Source organism: Typopeltis vanoorti, chromosome 15 (genome assembly GCF_054136105.1).
Source record: "Typopeltis vanoorti isolate ZY-2024b chromosome 15, IOZ_Tvanoo_1.0, whole genome shotgun sequence".
Taxonomy (NCBI): domain Eukaryota; kingdom Metazoa; phylum Arthropoda; class Arachnida; order Uropygi; family Thelyphonidae; genus Typopeltis; species Typopeltis vanoorti.
The window spans coordinates 58467823-58488420 of record NC_143563.1 but is presented as its reverse complement, the minus strand read 5'-3'; the positions used below and the strand labels follow the sequence as shown (position 1 = coordinate 58488420).

At 33.6% G+C, this 20598-nt stretch overlaps 1 protein-coding gene across 3 annotated transcripts in view; it reads left to right on the top strand.

Annotated features, from left to right (window-relative positions):
* LOC150098787 (uncharacterized) overlaps positions 1-20598 on the top strand; it is a 204125-nt gene that overhangs the window by 144245 nt on the left and 39282 nt on the right. For all 3 annotated transcript variants that reach the window (XM_090404968.1, XM_090404967.1, XM_090404966.1), the window contains one exon: positions 1357-1453. In XM_090404968.1, the coding sequence (XP_090261094.1) occupies positions 1357-1453 (97 nt within the window). The remainder of the gene's footprint in view (positions 1-1356; positions 1454-20598) is intronic.

Below are 20598 nucleotides of genomic sequence, written 5' to 3'. Positions count from 1 at the left end.
AAACACCTCTCTATGAGGCAAATGCTGGTAAAAGTTAAATTAGGGATAAACAAAAAGCTCCAGTGAGATTAGCGAATTTTTGAACATTCATGGCAGTATACCTCAAATACTGTAATTATCAGTTTTATTTCCCTAAAACTAACAGTATACTAACATCTGCTGAGCCAAGAGTAGAAATATTATGTTCAAAATCTGCAGTGCATAAAATGCTTTTGATTTATCTTTGATTTATTAATATAAAGAATGTTATCCAGCATACTTACAGATAATCTGTTTTTACAACATGATGTATGTCTTAATTTAACAACACAATCTTTAATCTAAAAGCATTTTATTCATTGTAGATTTTGAACATAATGTTTCTACCTCTTGTATCAACAGAAATTAGTACACCATTAGTTTTCAAGAAATAAAACTGATAACTACAGTATTTGAGGTATACTACCATAAATGCTCAAAAATTTGCTAGTCTCATTAGAGCTTTTTCAGTTACCACTAATTTAACTTATGCCATCATTCACCTCATGGAGAGGTGTTTAACTACATCACATTTATTAGCAATGTGATGTAGTTAAATTAACTACATCACATTTATGAGTCATTTATTAGCAATAACTTTAAACATTGGGAATGAAACCCGCTAATTCTGTTAGCACTTGTTTTCCTCCATCTCTCTCTCTCTCTCTCAGGTGAAAAACAACACAGTGAAACATCATTTTTGTTTTAGTATTAGTTTTATACAAGTAATGCGAGAAAAGCAATTTAAAGTTACTTTGCTTTTAATTAATATTCTTTGCAGCACCATAACAAACACTTTCATTTCACTATACAAAAATCTAATAACATGGCAGCATAAATAGAAGTTGCCTCGACTGGATAAAGTTTTTCTGATATTAACCATAAGCAGCATTTTCAAAATTGTGTCCTTTTTAGGAGATTTTGTCAAATGGAATAGTACTTTTTAATTATTATTATTATTATTATTATTATTTTTTTTTTTTTTTTTTTTTTTTTTTTTTGCAAGTTGATCTTAACAATTAGGTGTCTATTCACTTTATTCTCACTTATTCATGTATTGTTTCCTGATCATGCCAGTTTGACTTTGGAAAAATATTGGAAATAGTGATTAAATTATTTTATTTTATTTTATTCAGGGGTTATTCAGGCTCAGGTTTAATAACCGCTTCTGGATACATAAAGGAAATTAATAATGATTGATTGATTATATTGTATCCTTCCTAAAAACCCCAAAATGAAAACTTAATTGTTATGTGAAAATATAATTGAAAAGTCATGCATCTTTAACCACAGTGTAAACATCTGTTTAAATGCGACTTTTCCTTCTTTTAATGGTAGAGTAAAAATAAAATCTTGGAACAGGCTGTAGATTATATAAAGCATCTAAAGGAAACTAAAGACAAGCTTCTCTTGGATAAATGCTCAGATGTTCAAGGTTAGTAACTATTAATAGTGAAATTCTTTTAAATTTGGTTATTTATGTTTTCAGTAATGTTTCTGTAAATAATAGCACTAAAGTTATGGTGGTTACTGATGTCACATAAAAATTACTAACTGGAAAATATATGTACGGTCTATGCAAACTGTATTAAAATGTTGCGCTTTGTGATTAGAAGAATTCTTAAGTTTATGAACTTCAGAAAATTCAGAAGCAGAAATTTTAAATCACATACTTAGCTTCTTTACAATAAAATTAACTTGACTGAATTAACCTTTCTGAACTAGCCTTTTTTGTGCTTGTTTTGCTCATTCTTTAACTTCTCATTATGAAATTCTGTACTTACTATTGCAGAGCCTCCATAGCTCAGTTGGTATAGACAAAACCCTTTGGTCGGAAAGACCTGGGTTAGATTTTTTCGATTTGGGTTTTTTGTCCCTCAGAACAGGCAAACCCGTCCCATAAACACACTGAGACCTACAGTCAAGAATATATAGAGAACTTTTCCCCTGCACTTGGTTCTTGGGGGCCCTGTGCAGTATTAGCCCAAGTGTTGCATTATGGATAGATCCATAATTGCAAACCTTCAATATGAAGATGACACCTCCAGGGAGTCCAAGGACTCATCGTGGGAGGGCTCTCTACTTTCGCTAAATACATCTCGTTCTCTCCACTACTACTAAATTCTCCTACTATGACACTACTATCATCACCAACAACAGTATTTTTTGTCTGTAAATTGCATGTGTTTTGAAGGCCAATTTGTCTGTACACTGAAAACCCGATTTCCAAGAGAAACAACCCTGCTACCTCCATATGAGATCAGCTAACTCATTTTCAATTGAAAAAGCTCATATAAGGATTATTTTATTTACATTTGAGTTCCCTATGTAACACATATAAAGTTGAAACTTAAAAATTCATGTAAATTTTTTATTAGTTGTTAAATTCAAAATTTGTACCAATTATAATAAATTTAGTTTAATCCTTTATCCAAGTGTAAGCACACAAAGTCTGCGCCTGAAGTATCTTCAGGACCGAGGCAACTTCTGGTAAAGGTGGACCAAACTCTCATCACTTGTCTTAGTATCTCCCATAATGTATCTCTTAGTATCTCCCACTGACATAAAGATCAAAGCCGGTCTGGGTAGTGGTCCTTCCCTTAATGCATAGCATTATACATGTCTACAAGGAGATGTGCATTGCATTATGGGAGATACTAAGACGTGATGAGAGCTTGGTCCACCTATACCACGAGTTGCCTCAGTCCTGAAGATACTTCAGGCACAAATTTTGTTTGCTTACACTTGGATAAAGGATTAAACTAAATTTATTATAGTCTAACCAAGGGAAAAAACTTCCAACATTGTACTAACTAATTTTGCTCACAGAAGAAAACTAGACTTCTTTGGAAATTATAATTAGCCCATAAAAAAAACACATCAAAATAGGTGACAAAAGAGTTTTTTCACATTGAAAAATTCATTAAGAATTATCAACACGTTAGCACAAAAATAATATTTTAATATTTGCCAAATATTTCAGTCTGAAATTATCAGATTATCATCAGTGGCTTGATAGGAACAGTTTTTACAAGTTGGAATACAAACAGTTGATCATTCAAAAGTAGAATGAGCCGTGTGATGTTACTTTGCTAAGCACTAAAGAGAAGTATATTTTATCAGAGTGATGAATAAATTATAGGTATCAATTCACAATTTCATGCAACAATCTTAATTTATAAATTCAAACGATAACTTTAGACTAATGTAAGAACTAGAAAGTCTCAATTGAAAAAAAAAAAAAAAAAGAACTTAGTGTGTTATCCGGATCAAACTTTCCCATATTTTTGACAAGGAAAGGCAATCATTTCGATTCAAGTTAGGGTGTTCAAGTAAGGCCTCATCACTCTCTTTGAATAGGCATTTGAATTTATAGCGACATCTGTGTAGAAGGCAAGTCCTAGAGCAGAGAATGTTGTGGCTTGTCTCTAACCCATGTTGCGCCAATCCAGACTTATCGGATTTGTTGTGAAGAAATGTACGATTGATGTTTCTGGTTTGTCCAACATACTACAGATTGCAGTCACATGGAACTTGATATACACCAGGCAGCTACATAGTTAAGCGTTTATCTTTAGAAGAGGGAAAATAGGTGGATATTTTATTAATAGGAATATAAGTGGCTGTTAAATCACATTTCTTCAGAATTCTTGAAATTGGTTCTAAAATTCCAGAAATATATGGAATTGGAACTCGACATATTGATTCTTTGTTGTTCTGGATTGGATTGTAGGAATCGAACAGATATTGTGTAATCTTTTTAGAGAAGCCATTTAATTTCATGTAATGTTTGATAGTGGAAAGTTCTTTCTGTAATTCAATATGAAGATGCACAAGAATCATGTTAAAATATTATTCTTGTGCTAACGTGTTGATAATTCTTAATTTCATGTCACAAGTGTCTCAAGAATGAAAAAAATCATTACAAAGAAATATTAAATAAATTCATCCTAAACAAGAATGCAGAGTGTCGCATGGTGTGCATTAGCTGTCCTCAGATAAAGACTGGAAATAATTGTTGGAAAAATTGAAATCTGAGATATTAAAAGATTTAATGATAGATTTCCAGATGTTATTTAAAGTCCTTGCAAAAATCAGGTCTGACCCAAAATACTGCAACTACTAACCATATGGTAGACTGGGATATTTCCACCATGGCATATTTAAAAGAAAACTTTCATTCTAAACTTCTAAAAGAATCATAACAGTTATCCATTCATATGTCTCTTGACAGAAACCAAGGACTTATATTAAGTGACATCATGAAATCTCTCATTAAATCTTTTACTATCTCTGATTATTAATTTTTTTCAACAGTTATCTGCAATCTTTATCAGATGACAGCTAACACATACCATGTGACTTTTCATTTTTGTTTATGATAAATTTATTTATTTCCTTTGTAATGATTTTTTCAGCATGGAACAACACTATAGTTATCTATTTTTATGTGATTTGTTTGTGCTAATTATAAACTCTGAAGAAGCTGCTAGTTTTTTGTGTGAACAAAACTTGGTACAAGAAGTTTTAAAATTAACAACTAATAAAAATTCTTTCTTAACACATTTGCTGCCAACTACGAATATACTCGTATGTTGATTACTGACCTCCTGCCAAGCATAAGTTAACCCATAATTTGTAAATCAAATTAAAACTAATAAAATCAATAAAAATAATAAAATGAAATCAATAAAAGAAAAACCAATTTATTCAAATTACGAATGACACACTTTAAAACAATTTTCCACGCACAATGGTGGTTTTTCTTGGCAAACAGGACAGTAATAACATGTTTTGTGTACATACTCGGCGTGGCTTTGTTGGGCGATTCTTTTTTTCTGTAGGTGGTAAAATTTCCAAATAATGAAGATCCCGAATCCTGCTGATATTCTGTGATACTGTAAGCTCATCCATTCCAACAAAAACTGAGATAAATTGATCTCTAAATTTTAACGGTCATTGCGTTTCCAGTAATTATATTATAAAATTGATGCGCATTTTGAATGTATACATATCAAAAATGGGGTGCTTAAGGGTCAAAGCTGTATAACTGAGAGGAGACCTCCACATAGCCTTTAAAGGAATGCGGAGAACCGACCAGGGCTTCTGACCTAATGTCCAATCCTCACCTTCTCGTGGTGCATCCTGTTGGGTATCTACTTTGATACTGAATGAACGAGGATGGGCTGGCAATTTGGGATTTAGCCGACCAAATTGTATTCTTATTGGTTAAACCAAAATAAAAAATTATGGTACAACATGAGAAAATTTCATGCTGGCTGGGGCGTCGCCCAGTTAAACAAGGACCCCGTTGTTTTCGCCAGGGAACCAGGGCGAACAGCGAAAAGTCAGCTACTGGAACAAATCTGAAAACAAACCCCAACTCAACATCACCAAAGTTAAAGATCGGTACTATCAACATAAGAAGCCTGAATGGCAAAGAAATGGAGCTAGCTGAGGAATTAGATAAGTACCAGATCGACATAATAGGGGTGACTGAAACAAAAAAGACCAAAACTGGTGAGATCTTTCTAAGCAATAAATACAAAATGTTATATTCAGGCAATGACAATCAAGGAAAAGAAGGAGTAGCAATAGTATTCAACACAAAATATGAGGCTAATCTTCTTGAATGGCAGTCAGTCTCAAGTAGAGTAATGTGGGCAAATATGAGAATGGGGAACTGGACAATGAGACTTATTTGTGCCTATGGTCCCACAGAAGGTTCTACTAAGGTAGAAATGGAGGAATTTTTTGACGCTTTAGAAAAAGCAACTGACACAATGAAAAAGGAAAAGTTGGTCCTTGTTGGGGATCTAAATAGCAGAGTAGGAAATGATTGTGAGACATATAAAAAATATTTTGGGAAAATTTGGAGAAAAGAGCAAAGCTAATAATAATGGCAAATATCTGTTGGATTTCTGCTCAGGACATGGACTGGTTATTATTAACACCATGTTCCAACATAAAAATGTGCACAAATTCACATGGAGAGAAGAGGCTAGGAATAAGAAAAGTCGCATTGACTATGTTATTGTTGATAGTGATGTTTTCTCCCTGGTTCAGGACACCAGAGTGTACAGAGGATTTGAAATTGGAAGTGATCACTATTTAGTCTTGAGCAGAATAAAATTGAATTTCATATCGAAAAGAATAACATGTAAGAAAGTTTTAAAGCGAATAAAAGTTGAGCAGCTCTCAGATGTGAACTGTAGACTAAAATACAGAAAGATTATTGAAAAGAAAATGAAAAAATTTGAGAACAGGAATCAAACCTTGGAGATTCAGTGGCAAACTCTGAAGAAAACATAGATTGATTCTGCCAGAGAGGCATTTGGTGAGGTTGTCTGCAAGGATAAAAAAATCAGAACTCCCTGGTGGACACAGGAAGTTAAAGAGGCAGTGAAGGAAAAGAAGAAAGCATATCAAAAGTTCCTGTCAAATAATTCAGCTTTTGCTCTTAGAGAATACAGAGATAAATGCAATAATGCTAAACAGTATGTAAAACTAGCTAAACAAAATTCCTGGGAGGACTTTGGCAAGAATATAGAAAATAAATATCAAGAAGGTGGCAAAATATTCTGGAGGTTGTTGAAGAAGCTTAGGAATAGAGGAAAGAGTGCTGTAAAAGGAGTTAGAGATGATAAAGGTGACATGAAAATGGGAGAAAAAGATATCCTTGAAGTATGGAGTAATTACTCTGAAAAACTGCTAAATGAAACAAGCAGTGATGACAGCACAGTGATAAAAAAAACACTGACCAGGCATGCAGTCAGGAATACATATCCATACTTGAAGTAGAAAAGGCCATCAAATGCTTAAAATGTGGAAAGGCAGCAGGAGTAGATGATATTCGACCAGAAATGCTCAAGTATGGTGGTATAAAAGTCTTACAGTGGCTGCACTGCATAGTTCAGAAAGCCTGGACAGAGGGACGAATTCCCGATGACTGGAGTAGAGCTCTCATAGTACCCATATGTAAAAAGGGAAATAAAACTGAATGTGAGAATTACAGAGGTATTTCCCTACTGAGTGTTCCTGGCAAAATCTATGCAAGTATACGTGAGAAACGGTTGAGAAGAATTGTGGAAGAAAAGCTTGGTGAAGGACAAGCTGGATTCAGGCCAAATAGAGGCTGTCAGGATCAGATCTTCACTTTATGACAAATAGTCGAGAAAACATGGGAATATAACAAAGATCTGTATTTAAATTTTGTCGATTTGGAAAAGGCATATGACAAGGTGTCAAGAGAGAAGCTATTCAATATGCTGCAGTTATATGGTGTCAATGGGGCATTATATCAAGCAATACTTAAGTCTTTATTTGAGTTGTAAGTCAGCAGTTAGAATTGAAGGAAGTACAGGAAGATGGTTTAATGTTAAATCTGGTGTGAGACAAGGATGTACATTATCCCCTCTGTTATTCATTATCTATATGGATCACATTATGAAGGAAAGTGGTATTAAACCTCATATCAAAATTGGAGATGTTAATGTCAGCTCTTTGCTTTATGCAGATGATGTTATACTTCTAAATAAATCCGCTACAAGTCTGCAAGATTCTCTGACTAAATTGAATGGCTGTTGTAATAGATATGGTATGAAGGTCAGCAATAAAAAGACAAAGACAATGAAAATAGGCAGAATCATTGAAAATGTCAACTGTGTTGTGAATGGAGAACCTGTGGAACAAGTAAAACATTTCAGCTACTTAGGCACGATTTTTACTGAAGATGGTAAATTAAATATAGAAATAGACAACAGAATCAGCAAAGCTGGTATAGTGGGAAGTCAATTGAATAAATTCATATGGAATAAGAGAGAAATTAGTCGGAACACTAAATTAGCTGTATACAAGACAGTGTTCAAACAGTTTTAACTTATGGATCTGAGAGCTGGGTCAGAAGTAAAACACTTGACCAAAGACTAGAGACTGCAGATATGAGAGTCCTGAGAAAGATTAGAGGTGTGAACAGATGGCATCAATGGCAATATCATATTAAAAACGAGGATATTAGGAAAGAACTTTACATTGTCAGCATCCAGGAATGCATTAGCAGAGCTAATCTCAGGTGGTATGGTCACTTAAATAGAATGGGAGAGGAAAGATTAGCAAAACAAGTGTTCTCTGCCAGGTTGGCAGGAAAACGACCCAGAGGAAGACCAAGATATAGGTGGAGTGATATGGTACAAAGTGCCTTAGACGATAGAAATATAAGATCTGATAATGTTGGAGTCTTGACAAGTAACAGAATGATTTGGAGGAAAATTGTAGATAGGAAGTTAGTAATGATGTAAATTTTTCATGTAGTACTGTCATATCCTGTACACCCCTTGAGGGTACATGGCAGGAATTTGATGATGATGATAATGATATATCAAAAATGCGTATTGCCAATTTCTTTGGCCATCTAATTGTCTTTCGTAAGGTGGAATAGTAAGAAAGCATTTGATCAGAAAGATCGATACATGACATACCCAAATTATAGTCCCTAACGATATTGGGTTTTAATTGAATTTTACCATTCTGATTTTTCACTTCAACCATTTCAGATATGTGCATATTTGAAATGGAAAGAACTTCCCTCTTATCCTTCCATTTACGATGATGAATTCATTAAATTCATCATCGCTCATATTAGCGTAAGCTTCTAATTCTTTATCAGTAAGTTTTCTTTTACTGGTCATGGCGAAACTGAAGGTTTTTAGAGACTAGACGCAATAAACACGGTCATCAGCGCATGAATATATAGGTGGGGGGGTGATACGAAATTACTTGTAGTTAGCATATGAAACAAAATTCTGCCTGATAAGCCAGCTACAAGATTACTTGTAGTGACCTTGAAGATGCAAAAGCGCTTGGCGTGCGGGAACAAACTATGCCTGAGGAGCATGGCAGCGAACGTGTTAATACTCGTTTTTAGTCAGATGGAACACTCAAAATGTCAAAATAACTATGTATGTTCTATAACATGGTGCTATTATGCAATCAGGTCTAGAAATTGACAGTTTCAACAATAAGAGTTTTAAAACATTTCAGAAACTTATAAAATACATTACCCATGCTGTTGTTTTTGCACCCCTAAATATATTTCAGAGAACAAAGAAAGAGTTAGACAACTGAGTGCAGAGATCCAAAGACAGGCTAGGAAAGATATGGAAAAACATCTAAACAAAAGGTGCAAGGAAATTGAAGAAAGCGGTATTATGGGTAGAACAAGAGATCTGTTTAGAAAAATAAATGATGTTACAGTGAAGTTTTTCTCAGATTAGGAATTGTAAAAAGTAATTCAGGTAAATGTCTGATGGAAGAAGAAACAGTGAAAAAAGATGGAAAGAGTATGAACCCATGATAATGAAAATTGAAGTTATATCAGCAATGGAACAGCTGCTTAAAAGAAAAGCTCCTGGAACTGATGGTGTGTCAGTGGAATTATTGAGAGCAGCTGAAGTAGTAAATATATTGACTGAAATTTGTCAACTGGAAGAAAATATACTGACCTAGAGATTGGAAAACATCAGTATTCATCCCAATCCCAAAAAAATTAAAGGCAAAGATTGTGTGAATTATAGAACCATCGCTTTGATTTCACATGCAAGTAAAGCTGTGCTGAAAGTGATCCAACAAAAGGTTGGAGCCATATGTGAATAGAGAAATGCCACAAGAAGAGGCAGGCTTTAGGAGAGGTAGAGGAACTAGAGACCAAATAGCAAACATGAGATGGATTATGGAAAGAACAAGAGAATTTCTGAAGGAAGTACTCATCTGTTTTATTGATTATAAGAAAGTGTTTGATTGTGGGGATTGTAATGAGATCAATGGGAATACCTGAACATATAGCTCTCTCTTATCAAGAGAGCTAGATGACAACCAAGAAGCTTTAGTGAAACAATCTTTGGAGAAAAGACAGTGTTTGAGTAGAAAAACGAATGCAGCAGGGTTGTGTACTGTTGCCCCTACCTTTTTAATATTTAGTGAATATGTTATAAGAATGACTGATTTAGACAAAGATCCAGCTGGAATTTTAAGATTGGTGACAGTAAAATAAATAATTTAAGACCTGGAGTAGTTGATTCTATTGGTTAAGACAGAAAGTAATAAAGTTGGACTTAATTTAAATATCAGCAAAACAAAAGTGATGGCTTCTAGTAATTTAAATGAATTTATAATAGAGAGAGATAAAATAGAAATCATTAAAACTTATGATTTACTGGGGTCCAGAATCAGAAATGATGATAAATGCGAAGATGAAATTAAAAGAAGGATAGTCATGAGAAAAAAAGCAATGTTAAACCTGACAAAAATTATGAAAGATAGAGGTGTGATAAGGCCACAAAAGTTAGAATTGTCAAAGCAATGGTATTTCCAGTGGTAATGTATGGATCTGATAGTTGGATTATTAAGAAGAAAAATAGAAAGTGAATTGATTCATTTGAATTATGGATGTGGAGAAGACTATTAAGAATCTCATGGACTGCAAGAATGACCAATAAGAAGGTTTTAGAGAATATAAAGACAGAATGCTCCTTGGAGGCAATGATCATCAACTAAATAGAAGCTGGTGTACTTTAGACATATTATGCAAGCTGATGAATCATTGATAAAGCAGTTATGTTGGGGAATATTGAGGGAATTGAGTACAAGAGGAAGGCCACAAAAGAATTGGATGGACAACATAAAAGAACTTACAACTTGAACTTACAATTACTGAAAGAAAGGGCAGGAGGCCGAGTGGGATGGAGAGCCTTTGTTCACAGGATCACCATGAGTTGAAAATGACTGGGTGGCACATAACAACAACAAAATATATTTCATTAAAAGCAATACCAAATTAATCTGCAATTTAACATGTCCTTATTCTATCACTATTAACTACCCATGTATTAAAGTAAATTAAATGGGTTTTCATTTAAAAAAATCCTTTAGTTTACACATTTTGCCTCTCTTATAAAAATTCCAGATATGAGAGGTTGCTTGACCTATAGAGTGCTAGTATTATGGATGTGCATATTGTTGAAGGAAAAGAAAATTAATGTTAGATTTTAAAACATGAAGATTGTACTTTGTAGGAAATATGAAAAAGAAAGTTGTTTTAACAGAGAACAATAGAGAGAAAGGAATGAATGAAGGGTGAAAAAAAAATTGTTCTGTGTATATATATAGTTGAATCTGAAAGAGTAATGACACTTGCACCACATAACACGAGAGGACAGGAGGATTACTAATGTCAGCTCTGAGGAACATTGAAATATCTGTAGAAAATGCTTGCCGCACTAAACATCTGTATAAAAGAGTGTTGAATCAGTTTGGGATGCAGAAAAACAAAAACCAAAAGAAAGTGATAAATCTAAATAATATGATGTTACGTTAAGGCAACAATGATAACAGAAAGGAAGGAGTGTTATAATACTTAAACACAGAGATAAAGTTCTTGAATGGTAAGCAATTTCCAGCAGAGTAATGTGAGAAAATGTCAAAATGGGAAATCGGACAGTGAGACTGATTGTACCTATGGAGTAAAGAATTGATTTGCAATTACTAGAACTTTCTACAAGAAGAAGCAGTTTTTAAACTTCTTCTTGGAGACATAAATAGCAAAACAAGAAATCAATGTGATGTATAGAAATATTTTTTAAAAAAATGGAGACAAGAGCAAAACTAATAAATGGTAAATAGCTGCTGGATATCTGTTCAGAATATGGACTAGTCATTACTATTCATTACCATGTTCCAATATAAAGGTGTGCATAAATTCACATAGAAAGAACACACAATGAATAAAACTTAAACACAGAGATAAAGCCATCAGCAATGATTGAAGCCATCATTGTTGATGGCTTCAATCTTCTAGATACAAGGTCTCATTATGTTGCCTTCACTTGTTTGTAGAAATGTTGATTCCTGAAATATCCTAATTAAAAGATAAATTGACCATTCTCCAGAGATTATTTTCTCTGATTTAGTATTTGTTCTCATGTAATTCATTCCGTCTTTTAAGAATATATAGGTTCTAGGAAAATTCGCCGCAAGCATTTATGCCGTAAGACATTTTGCATTAATTTTTGTAAATAATCATTGGATGATAAAGGGTATTATAAAATCATTAAAAAGGCAAATCTTTATTAAGGTGAATGTCAGTGATACATAAGATGATGAAATCATTTAAAAATTATGCAAATTAAAAGAGATGCTGTTAAATAATCAACTTTTTGCTGCGGTCAATTCAAAAAATCTATCAGTAACATCGTTCATCGGAAGAAATGCTAATACTGTGAAGCATTTAATTTTTGTGTTGAATTCAGCATCTGTTTGATAGTGTAACTTCAAACCACTTAAACAATTTTGCAATAAAGATTTTGTGCCATATGAAATAAACAACCTGTTATAGTTGTTGATGTAAATATGTTAGAAAAAGTGTTGATAGTTGCTTTCTCATCCATTAATGTTTCTGGATCTAATGATGAACGTGAGCCCTTTAAGGTACTGATTAATCTGCTGTAAGTTAATTTTGATTTGCCAGGAAGCAAAGCAAAAAAGATGCCTTGGAATCCTTCGGGGGGTCTCATGCCAGTCCCAAACCTGGATAAAGGAGGAGGGTTGGTCAGATGAGTGTTGATGCTCTGACCGTAAAGAAAAAACAAGATTGTTATATGATCAATAGTTACAATAGCTTGGATGTCACCTGGATCAACGAAGTCCGCAATACCAATTGAGCGATTCCATATCATGCTCATTACCTGATGGTGATATCTGCTTCATTTCTTCAGTCAGTTTCCCAATACTTTCTAAATCTAGTTTTTTTTTCATATAATTCGCTACAGTATCTTGTCCATCGCTGTACAATTTTATCTTTATTTATCAATACTTTGCCTTTTTTTGTCTTTAACTGTGGTCTGTTTTGGTTGCCACCTTCTGTTAATGGTTCTAATCATTTTGTACAACTCTCTAGTTTTATGCTCTCCATAGTACTGTTCTATAGTATTGCACTGGGCTTCTAACCATTTCATCTTATCTGGCTGACTGCTTTTTTCACCTCATTACACTTTCTTCTATAATGCTCCTCTATTTGTTCTGATGTATCCCTTCTTATCTTCAACATTCTTTTCTCTTGTACTAACTTTGGTGTTTCTTGTCTAATCCATTTCTTCTTGATCTTCTCTTCTTCTGGTCTTCAACTGCATCTTCTATCACCTTCATTACTCCTTTCACTCTTAGATTCAATTTGTTTTTCTTTGTCCACACTTTTAAGTTTCTTTTCTAACACTGTTCTGTATCTTCCTCCTGTTTCTGCTTCACTCATTCTTGTTCTCTTTGTTTCTGATGATGGGGGTTTATATTTTCTTTTTAATTTCAACTTGATGTTTGCAATCACTAAACTGTGATCCGAGTCTGTATCTGCTCCTTGAAAAGTTCGACACTACTGCACTGATGTTATCCATCTTCTTTTAATCATATCAATCATGTTCTTGTTTTCCCATCATTTGATCACCATGTCCATTTCCTACACTACTTTTGCTGGAATCCTGTGTTACAGATCATTATCTCTTGATCCACAGCAAATTCTAACATTTTTTCACCTCGTTCATTTCTTTCTCCAAAACCATATTTTCCCATGACTCTTCCCAACCATCATTATATATTCTGACTTTGGCATTCCAATTTCCTTCAGTAATTAGTACATCTTGCTTTGGTATTGTTTCTATTGTCTCTGTCAGATCTTTGTAAAATAAGTCAGTATCTTCATCAGTGCTGTCAGATGTGGATGCATATATCTGGACTATTGATATATTAAATGGTTTTGCTTGAAATCTTGCTACTATGATTCATTCATTGACTGGTTTGTAGCCTAACAGTGCCTTTCTAGCTTTTTTTTGTTAAGAAGGAAACCAACTCCTGCTTCATGCTTGGTGTCATGCCACGACTATATGGCTTTACATCTATTTATCTTTCCTGCTGATGTCCATCGCAACTCTGCCAGTCCTAGTATATCACACCAATATCTCTTCATTTCCTCACAAAGTAATTCTAGTTTTCCTGACATCCAAAGTGTCCATACATTCCATGTTCCTACTGATAATAGTTGAGTTAGTTTCAGTTTGTTTCCTTTCAGTATCCCACTTTTTGATCCAACCCCCGATCGCTCGATTGATATCACGGACCTTGTTGATCCGGGAAACGTCCGAGCTGGCATGTTGTAGCTGTTGATCATATAGTTATTAGATAACAATGTGTTTTTTCTCTACGGTCAGAGCATCAACACTCATATGATGACCCTCCTCCTTTATCCAGGCTTGGGACTGGCATGAGATCCCTAAGGATTCCATGGTGGCTTTTTTGCTTTGCTTCCTGGCAAATCAGAATTAAATTAATTATAGCAGCAGATTATTCAGTGTCTTCAAGGGCTTACGATCCATCATTAGATCCCAAAACATTAATGGTTGACTTTAAGAAAACACTGTTAATGCTTTTTCTAACATATTTACATCAACAACTATAACAGGTTGTTTATTTCATATGGCACAAAATCTTTGTAGCAAAATTGTTGCCATTGGTTTGAAGTTATGCTATCAAACAGATGCTAAATTCAACCTGAAAATTAAATGCTTCACAGCATTAGCATTTCTTCCAATGAGCGATGTTACTGATGGATTTGTTGAATTGATGACCTGCAGAAAAAAGTTAATTATTTATGCAGCGTCTCTTTTAATTTGCACAATTTTTAAATGATTTCATTATGTTATGTATCACTGACATTCACCTTAATAACGATTTGCCTTTTTAATGATTTTATAATACCCTTTATCATCCATTGATTATTTACAAAAATTAATGCAAAATGTCTTAATGCATACATGTTTATGGCAAAAATGTTTACAGCAAATTTTCTGGCCATGGAATATATAATGTATCATGCAAAGATGAAAAAGTTGTGCATCTTGAAACAGTATATGCTTTCTTCTGTGTATAACTTTGGTTTCGATGGAAAGCACTCACACAAATTCAGTGCACTGACACAAACAGAAAGTTCAAGATAATTTTTTATGTTCACCCTATGAGTTAGTACAACATTAGAGTTTGTTTTTGCCCTTTCAGCATGCATGCTACAGTTACATTAGTTTTGCTCCTATAACTTATTTATGAAGGTAATTCTACATATTTTTCAAATCTAACAGCAAAGAATTAACTTGATATATTTATTCTGCCTCTTCTCTTTACTGTCTGTTTGCTATGCCCTCCCATAAAGCCTAATTCAGTCAAGTACAACAAATTCCTATTGCATTTTATATAAGTCCTAAACTAACTTACATTTCCATTATCATATTCAACAAATTTAAATAATGGAAATATAAGTTAGTTTAGTTTGTGTCACAACTGCTAGGACACAAATGCTCTATGCACTTATTGAATCTACACTGAATGCTCTCGGTTCTCTTAGCATCCATTAAAAACCTGGGTGAGTTGTGAGCTATAATGCAATATTGGCCTATCCAGAGACTTCTATAACATTATTATAGCATCTTTTTTTTTCTACAAGCAGAGATTCTTTTAATTAAATCTACTGTTTTACCAATATGATTCCTGAACCATTTGGCATCTATTAAAAGCATTTGTGTATACTACTATACACAAATGATTTTAATAGGTTCCCAAACTCCGAGTTTTTACCTAAAATCTGCAAGAATTTGGTTGGGACATTTAAAGGACCAACAAAATCCTTAGGATTTTTAAGTTATGATGAGAGGGAACTGATGGCAAGAGTTCATTTTCGTTTAGATAAACCTGCTGTGGTTCAGGGTGAGTCCTGAGTGTCAGGAGAGTAGGCAATAAAAGCCTTGCACTGCTTTTTATAGTGCCTTGCCATCTGGTGTGTGTGGGGGGGGGGGGAGAGGGGTAATAAAAATTCTAGTGCTTTAAGTTATAATAAGAGGCCCTATACCAAATTTGGCTATTGCATCTCTATTTTAATAAAATCTTCAAGTTTGGATTCCTCGGTGTGTGTGTGTCTTTGGAACAATAATAGCTTTATGTTGTTAAGTTACAACAGTAGAGCCATTTATCAAATTTTATAAAATCTGTGAATTTTTGATTTAGGTTTCTGGATGTAAATAAGATAGTAAAAGCCCTGTGATTCTAAATTTTTCAAAATTTAGAATCAAACCAAACCTGTTTGGATTCCCAGTGTTGGGGATCAGGAATAAGAAATCCCTAACCAAACACTTATTGCTTTAATAATAAAACACTTTTGTTGTTATAGAAATAAAATATTAAAATAATTACAATGTTGTAAAATCTTGTATAGAAGGATTTTTTGTACAAAAAATCCTTATATACCAATTTTACTGGAGAACGAAAATTCATTCAACATACTTGTAGTTAATTAGCATTTTTATGTTTATGTAATATGGAAATATTTTAGAGTGAACTGTTAAATCATGTAACTGCCAAATTATTCTGTAACATCAAAGAACAAAGAAAGTTAAATAAAATTTAAATTGTAACAAAGGATTGTTAAAACAAAGATATATCGCAGACGGATTAAGATATGACCTAAGGCAATCACTATCGTGAAGTTCAAGTATGTACGGGGTTTCCCACCTTAATGCAGCGACCAAAAAGTGTGCCGTGTGAAGACCCATGAAACACCCAAGGGAATAAAATCGTAACTGGACCTAAGGTCGAAGGAGCAATATAAAAGGGGGTCACATAATAAGGAGTCTGGGTATTCATCGTCGGAAGGTGGTTCTTGTCGCGGTTCGTTGTTGCCGCAGTTTTTCGTAAACCGTGGTAGAGGTCAATCGTCTTCTTGTAGATGGCCACATAGAAACAAAGGTCATACGATGTTCGAGGATGTCGTACTGATTCAAAGTCGGTGACCTACGTTCCAGCCAACAGATGCCAGAAGTGCGAGATAACTCATTTGAGTTTTGAAGAAAGTCAGTTCCGGATTTACAGCCGCCAAGTTTCTTGACGTTCTCGGAAAAAGGTGCCCGTATGTGTAACCAAGATCGGAACGTAAAGGAGGATAGTGATTTCAAGAATCTACTAGTGTGCACCAGACAACTATATATAAAGTAAGGTCTAATATATCGTATTTTACTATGAGCGGAAATTGTGACAGAGATTACTCAAAGTTTTTATGCTAATATTGTTTGAGGACTGAAGGAATTTAGCTAATCATTGAACTAACTCGTTCAGTTGTGTGAGATAGGAAAGAATTAATATAAGGTGAAAATTTAATATGCTTAAAATTGTTTATTAGCTAAGCCTGCCTGTTGTATAGCATGTGTAAGTTTGCTCTGTGTAAATTAGTACCTTAGACACATTATTTAAGAGAGAATTGTTAACTTAGGAGGATTACTTATAATTCCAAGCATACTTTACTGTAGAAGTATAGAGCCTGAATTAACTTGTATGTTTAGTGTTAACTTTCAATGTACATTCAGTTAACATGAATAAATTGTTTTGTTTGTCAAATAATTTGCCTGATTCCTGCAAACCAATGCACTGCTCATAAAAATCGAATCTGTGTGACTTAGAGTGTTAAGTAGCCACGACTGAAATTCAGTAATTTTGCATTGCTAGATTTAGTATTAAGTATAAGAGAGGAAAGTTCCTTGCTTTGCTGAGTGTTTTTCTTTGGATGGATCCTGATGGTGCAGTTGATATAAACAAATAAATTTTCAGAATTCTATATAGAAAAATGCCAGTATTTCAGACAAAGAAATTGGCCCCAGCCAGAGGCAATTTCTTAGTTCTAAAAGTTTCGTGCATGTGAAGAGCATAGTTACGGCCTTGAGATAAAGGGGGATTAAAGTTGTATGAGAAGATTAAAAATAGGAGACTAAATCAGGCAACATATTAAGAGCTCGGAGTTACGACTGTATAATAAGTTAAAGTAAGGTTAAGAATAGTAAAGAGAAATTTTGAAGATAAGTTTTGAATATTGAATATAAATAAAGTAATATAAATTTTACAATGCCGCAGACGACATAAAAATATCAATATTAAAACAATGCAATTTTACAATGTAAAACAGGTAAAAGATAAACATAAAAATGATAATGTTGAATGTTAATAGTTTAGTATTTTAATGAAAGTACAAAATAAGCTTACTAAAATAGCTATCATCTGATAGCCAATATATGAATTTAAAAAAGCACTTTTTCCTGAAAACTGATTAGATGTTATACTAAGGTTCATTTGTTATTACAAAAAAGAGGAAAAGGGAGAGTAGTTGTTTTTATTAAATAAACCTGCAGCTTATATAATCTTGTAATAAAACTCTTTCAAAGTTAGGAAGCATACTTAGTTTCAAATGTTTCCTCATTTTCGTCCCCTGTTCAAGTGACCTTCGGGCAAGAAACACATATTCAAAATCTCAATCATCGTCGTCGTCAATTTCCTAATATGCGCCCTCAAGGGGGTGCTCAGGCTATTATGACAGCATTGCATGATTAACTTTACATGATTATTAATCTCCTATCAACAATTTTCCTCCAAATTAGTCTATTACTTGTCAGCACTCCAATATTGTCATACCTAACATTTCATTCTTCTAAGGCACTTCTGACTGAATTAATCCACCTAGACTTTGGTCTTCCTCTGGACCTCTTTCCTGCCATCTTGGTATCAAACATCTGTTTTGTCAATCTTTCTTCTCCCATTCTGTTTAAGTGACCATATCACCTTAGATTAGCCCTGCTCACATGTTCTTGAATGCTAACAATGTCGAGTTCCTTCCTAATGTCTTCATTTTTAATAATTCTGCTATTGATGTCATTTGAAACTAAGTATGCTTCCTAACTTTGAAAGAGTTTTATTACAAGATTATATAAGCTGCAGGTTTATTTAATAAAAACAACTACTCTCCCTTTTCCTCTTTTTTGTAATAACAAATGAACCTTATCTGTTCAGGCACCTAATTTTTCTAAGAACTCTCATATCCGTGGTCACCAGTCTTTGAACAAGTGCTTTATTTCTAACCCAACTCTCTTGATCCATAATTTAAAACTACTTTGAACACTGTCTTATATACCTGTAGTTTAGTTTTCTGGGTAATTTCTCTCTTATTCCATATAAATTTATTCAACTGGCTCCCCACCATTCCTTCTTTGCTTATTCTATTGTCTGTTTCCAGATTTAATTTGCCATCTTCACTAAAAACCATGACTAAATAGCTGAAATATCTTAATCTCAAATTAATTTCAAATTAGAAAATTTTCTGGATACAACTAAATTCAGTTACTGGTTTATTTTATGATTTTAGAATATGATAGTGTGATAGTCTTAATTGCAGCAATATCTCATAGTGAAAAAATTAACAGAAATTTCAGGACTTGTTAATAAATTGCATATGCTTTAGAAAAGCATAATTGTTGTTAATTACTCATACTTACTTGTTATTACTTGTGATGGTATCACACAAGGAGCTCTTACAAATACTTCTGTGGTCATCAATCATCTAAGCCATCAGTAATTCACCCACTTTCTACTAAATTTATTAAAACATGCAGTAATTACACATCACCCCCTTTCATAGTAAATGTCAAACTCACAGAACAAATTTCTCTTCATCTTCATTTATTCCTTCCACTGCTGCCCTCTGGAACAGTCTCTTATGTGTTTCCCAAGGAATACAATCCGTACGTCTACAAATCAAATGTAAATAATTTCATTTTTGTGCTCATGCACTATTTCCTGTTGTAAATAATTTGAATATTGCTCACTCCTGAAAGTAAACACACATTCAGACATGTTTGTGATAACATACTCAGATGATAACTGCAGTAATTTCTTTAGAAGGACTTGTATAGGTTAATTCTCTCTAGGATGCGAACCCTTTAAAAATACTGCTCATATAGTAAGTTACTATTCATACAGAGGTGGCAGGGTTTCCTTTTTAAATCGCAGGTTTGACCTACCTTAGTCCCATAGGCAACAATATTTCTGGAAATTTTTGCTGGAAATATTATGTATTTTCTTTCAAAGGAGTGTCAAATGATTGTAAACACACAAGTGATATCAAATCTTATCCCAAGTTCATACTATTTTACATCTGTTATTTATTTGTTTATTTGAGATTTGTTGCTCTAAATGTACGATGATGTTTTTGCATACAACAAAAAGAAAGAGGTACTGCTCATTTGAAAGTTGGACACATATTATCAACATACCTTAGGGGATTTATATGCTGTCTTTGACAGTCCATAAATATCTTGAAAGAAAAGGGAAGATATTGATGTAATTCTCATAAAGCAGCTATTTTTCTTTTCTTCTTATTTTTATTGCTCCATGAATCAATGATTGTTAAATATTTTTTTAACAATCATTGATTGTTAAAAAATATTCTTAAACAGTTATTTTTTTTAATGTGGTGTGAGTCTGAATCACTGATATGAAGTTTAGTAGTAGGTGATAGCTGCCAATTACTAGTGTTACTTATATTTGGATATATCAGAAAAGATGTGTGTGTGTGTGTGTGTGTGTGTGTGTGTGTGTGTGTGTGTGTGTGTGTGTGTGTGTGTGTGTGTGTGTGTGTATTTACACACACACACACACACACACACACACACAAATTAC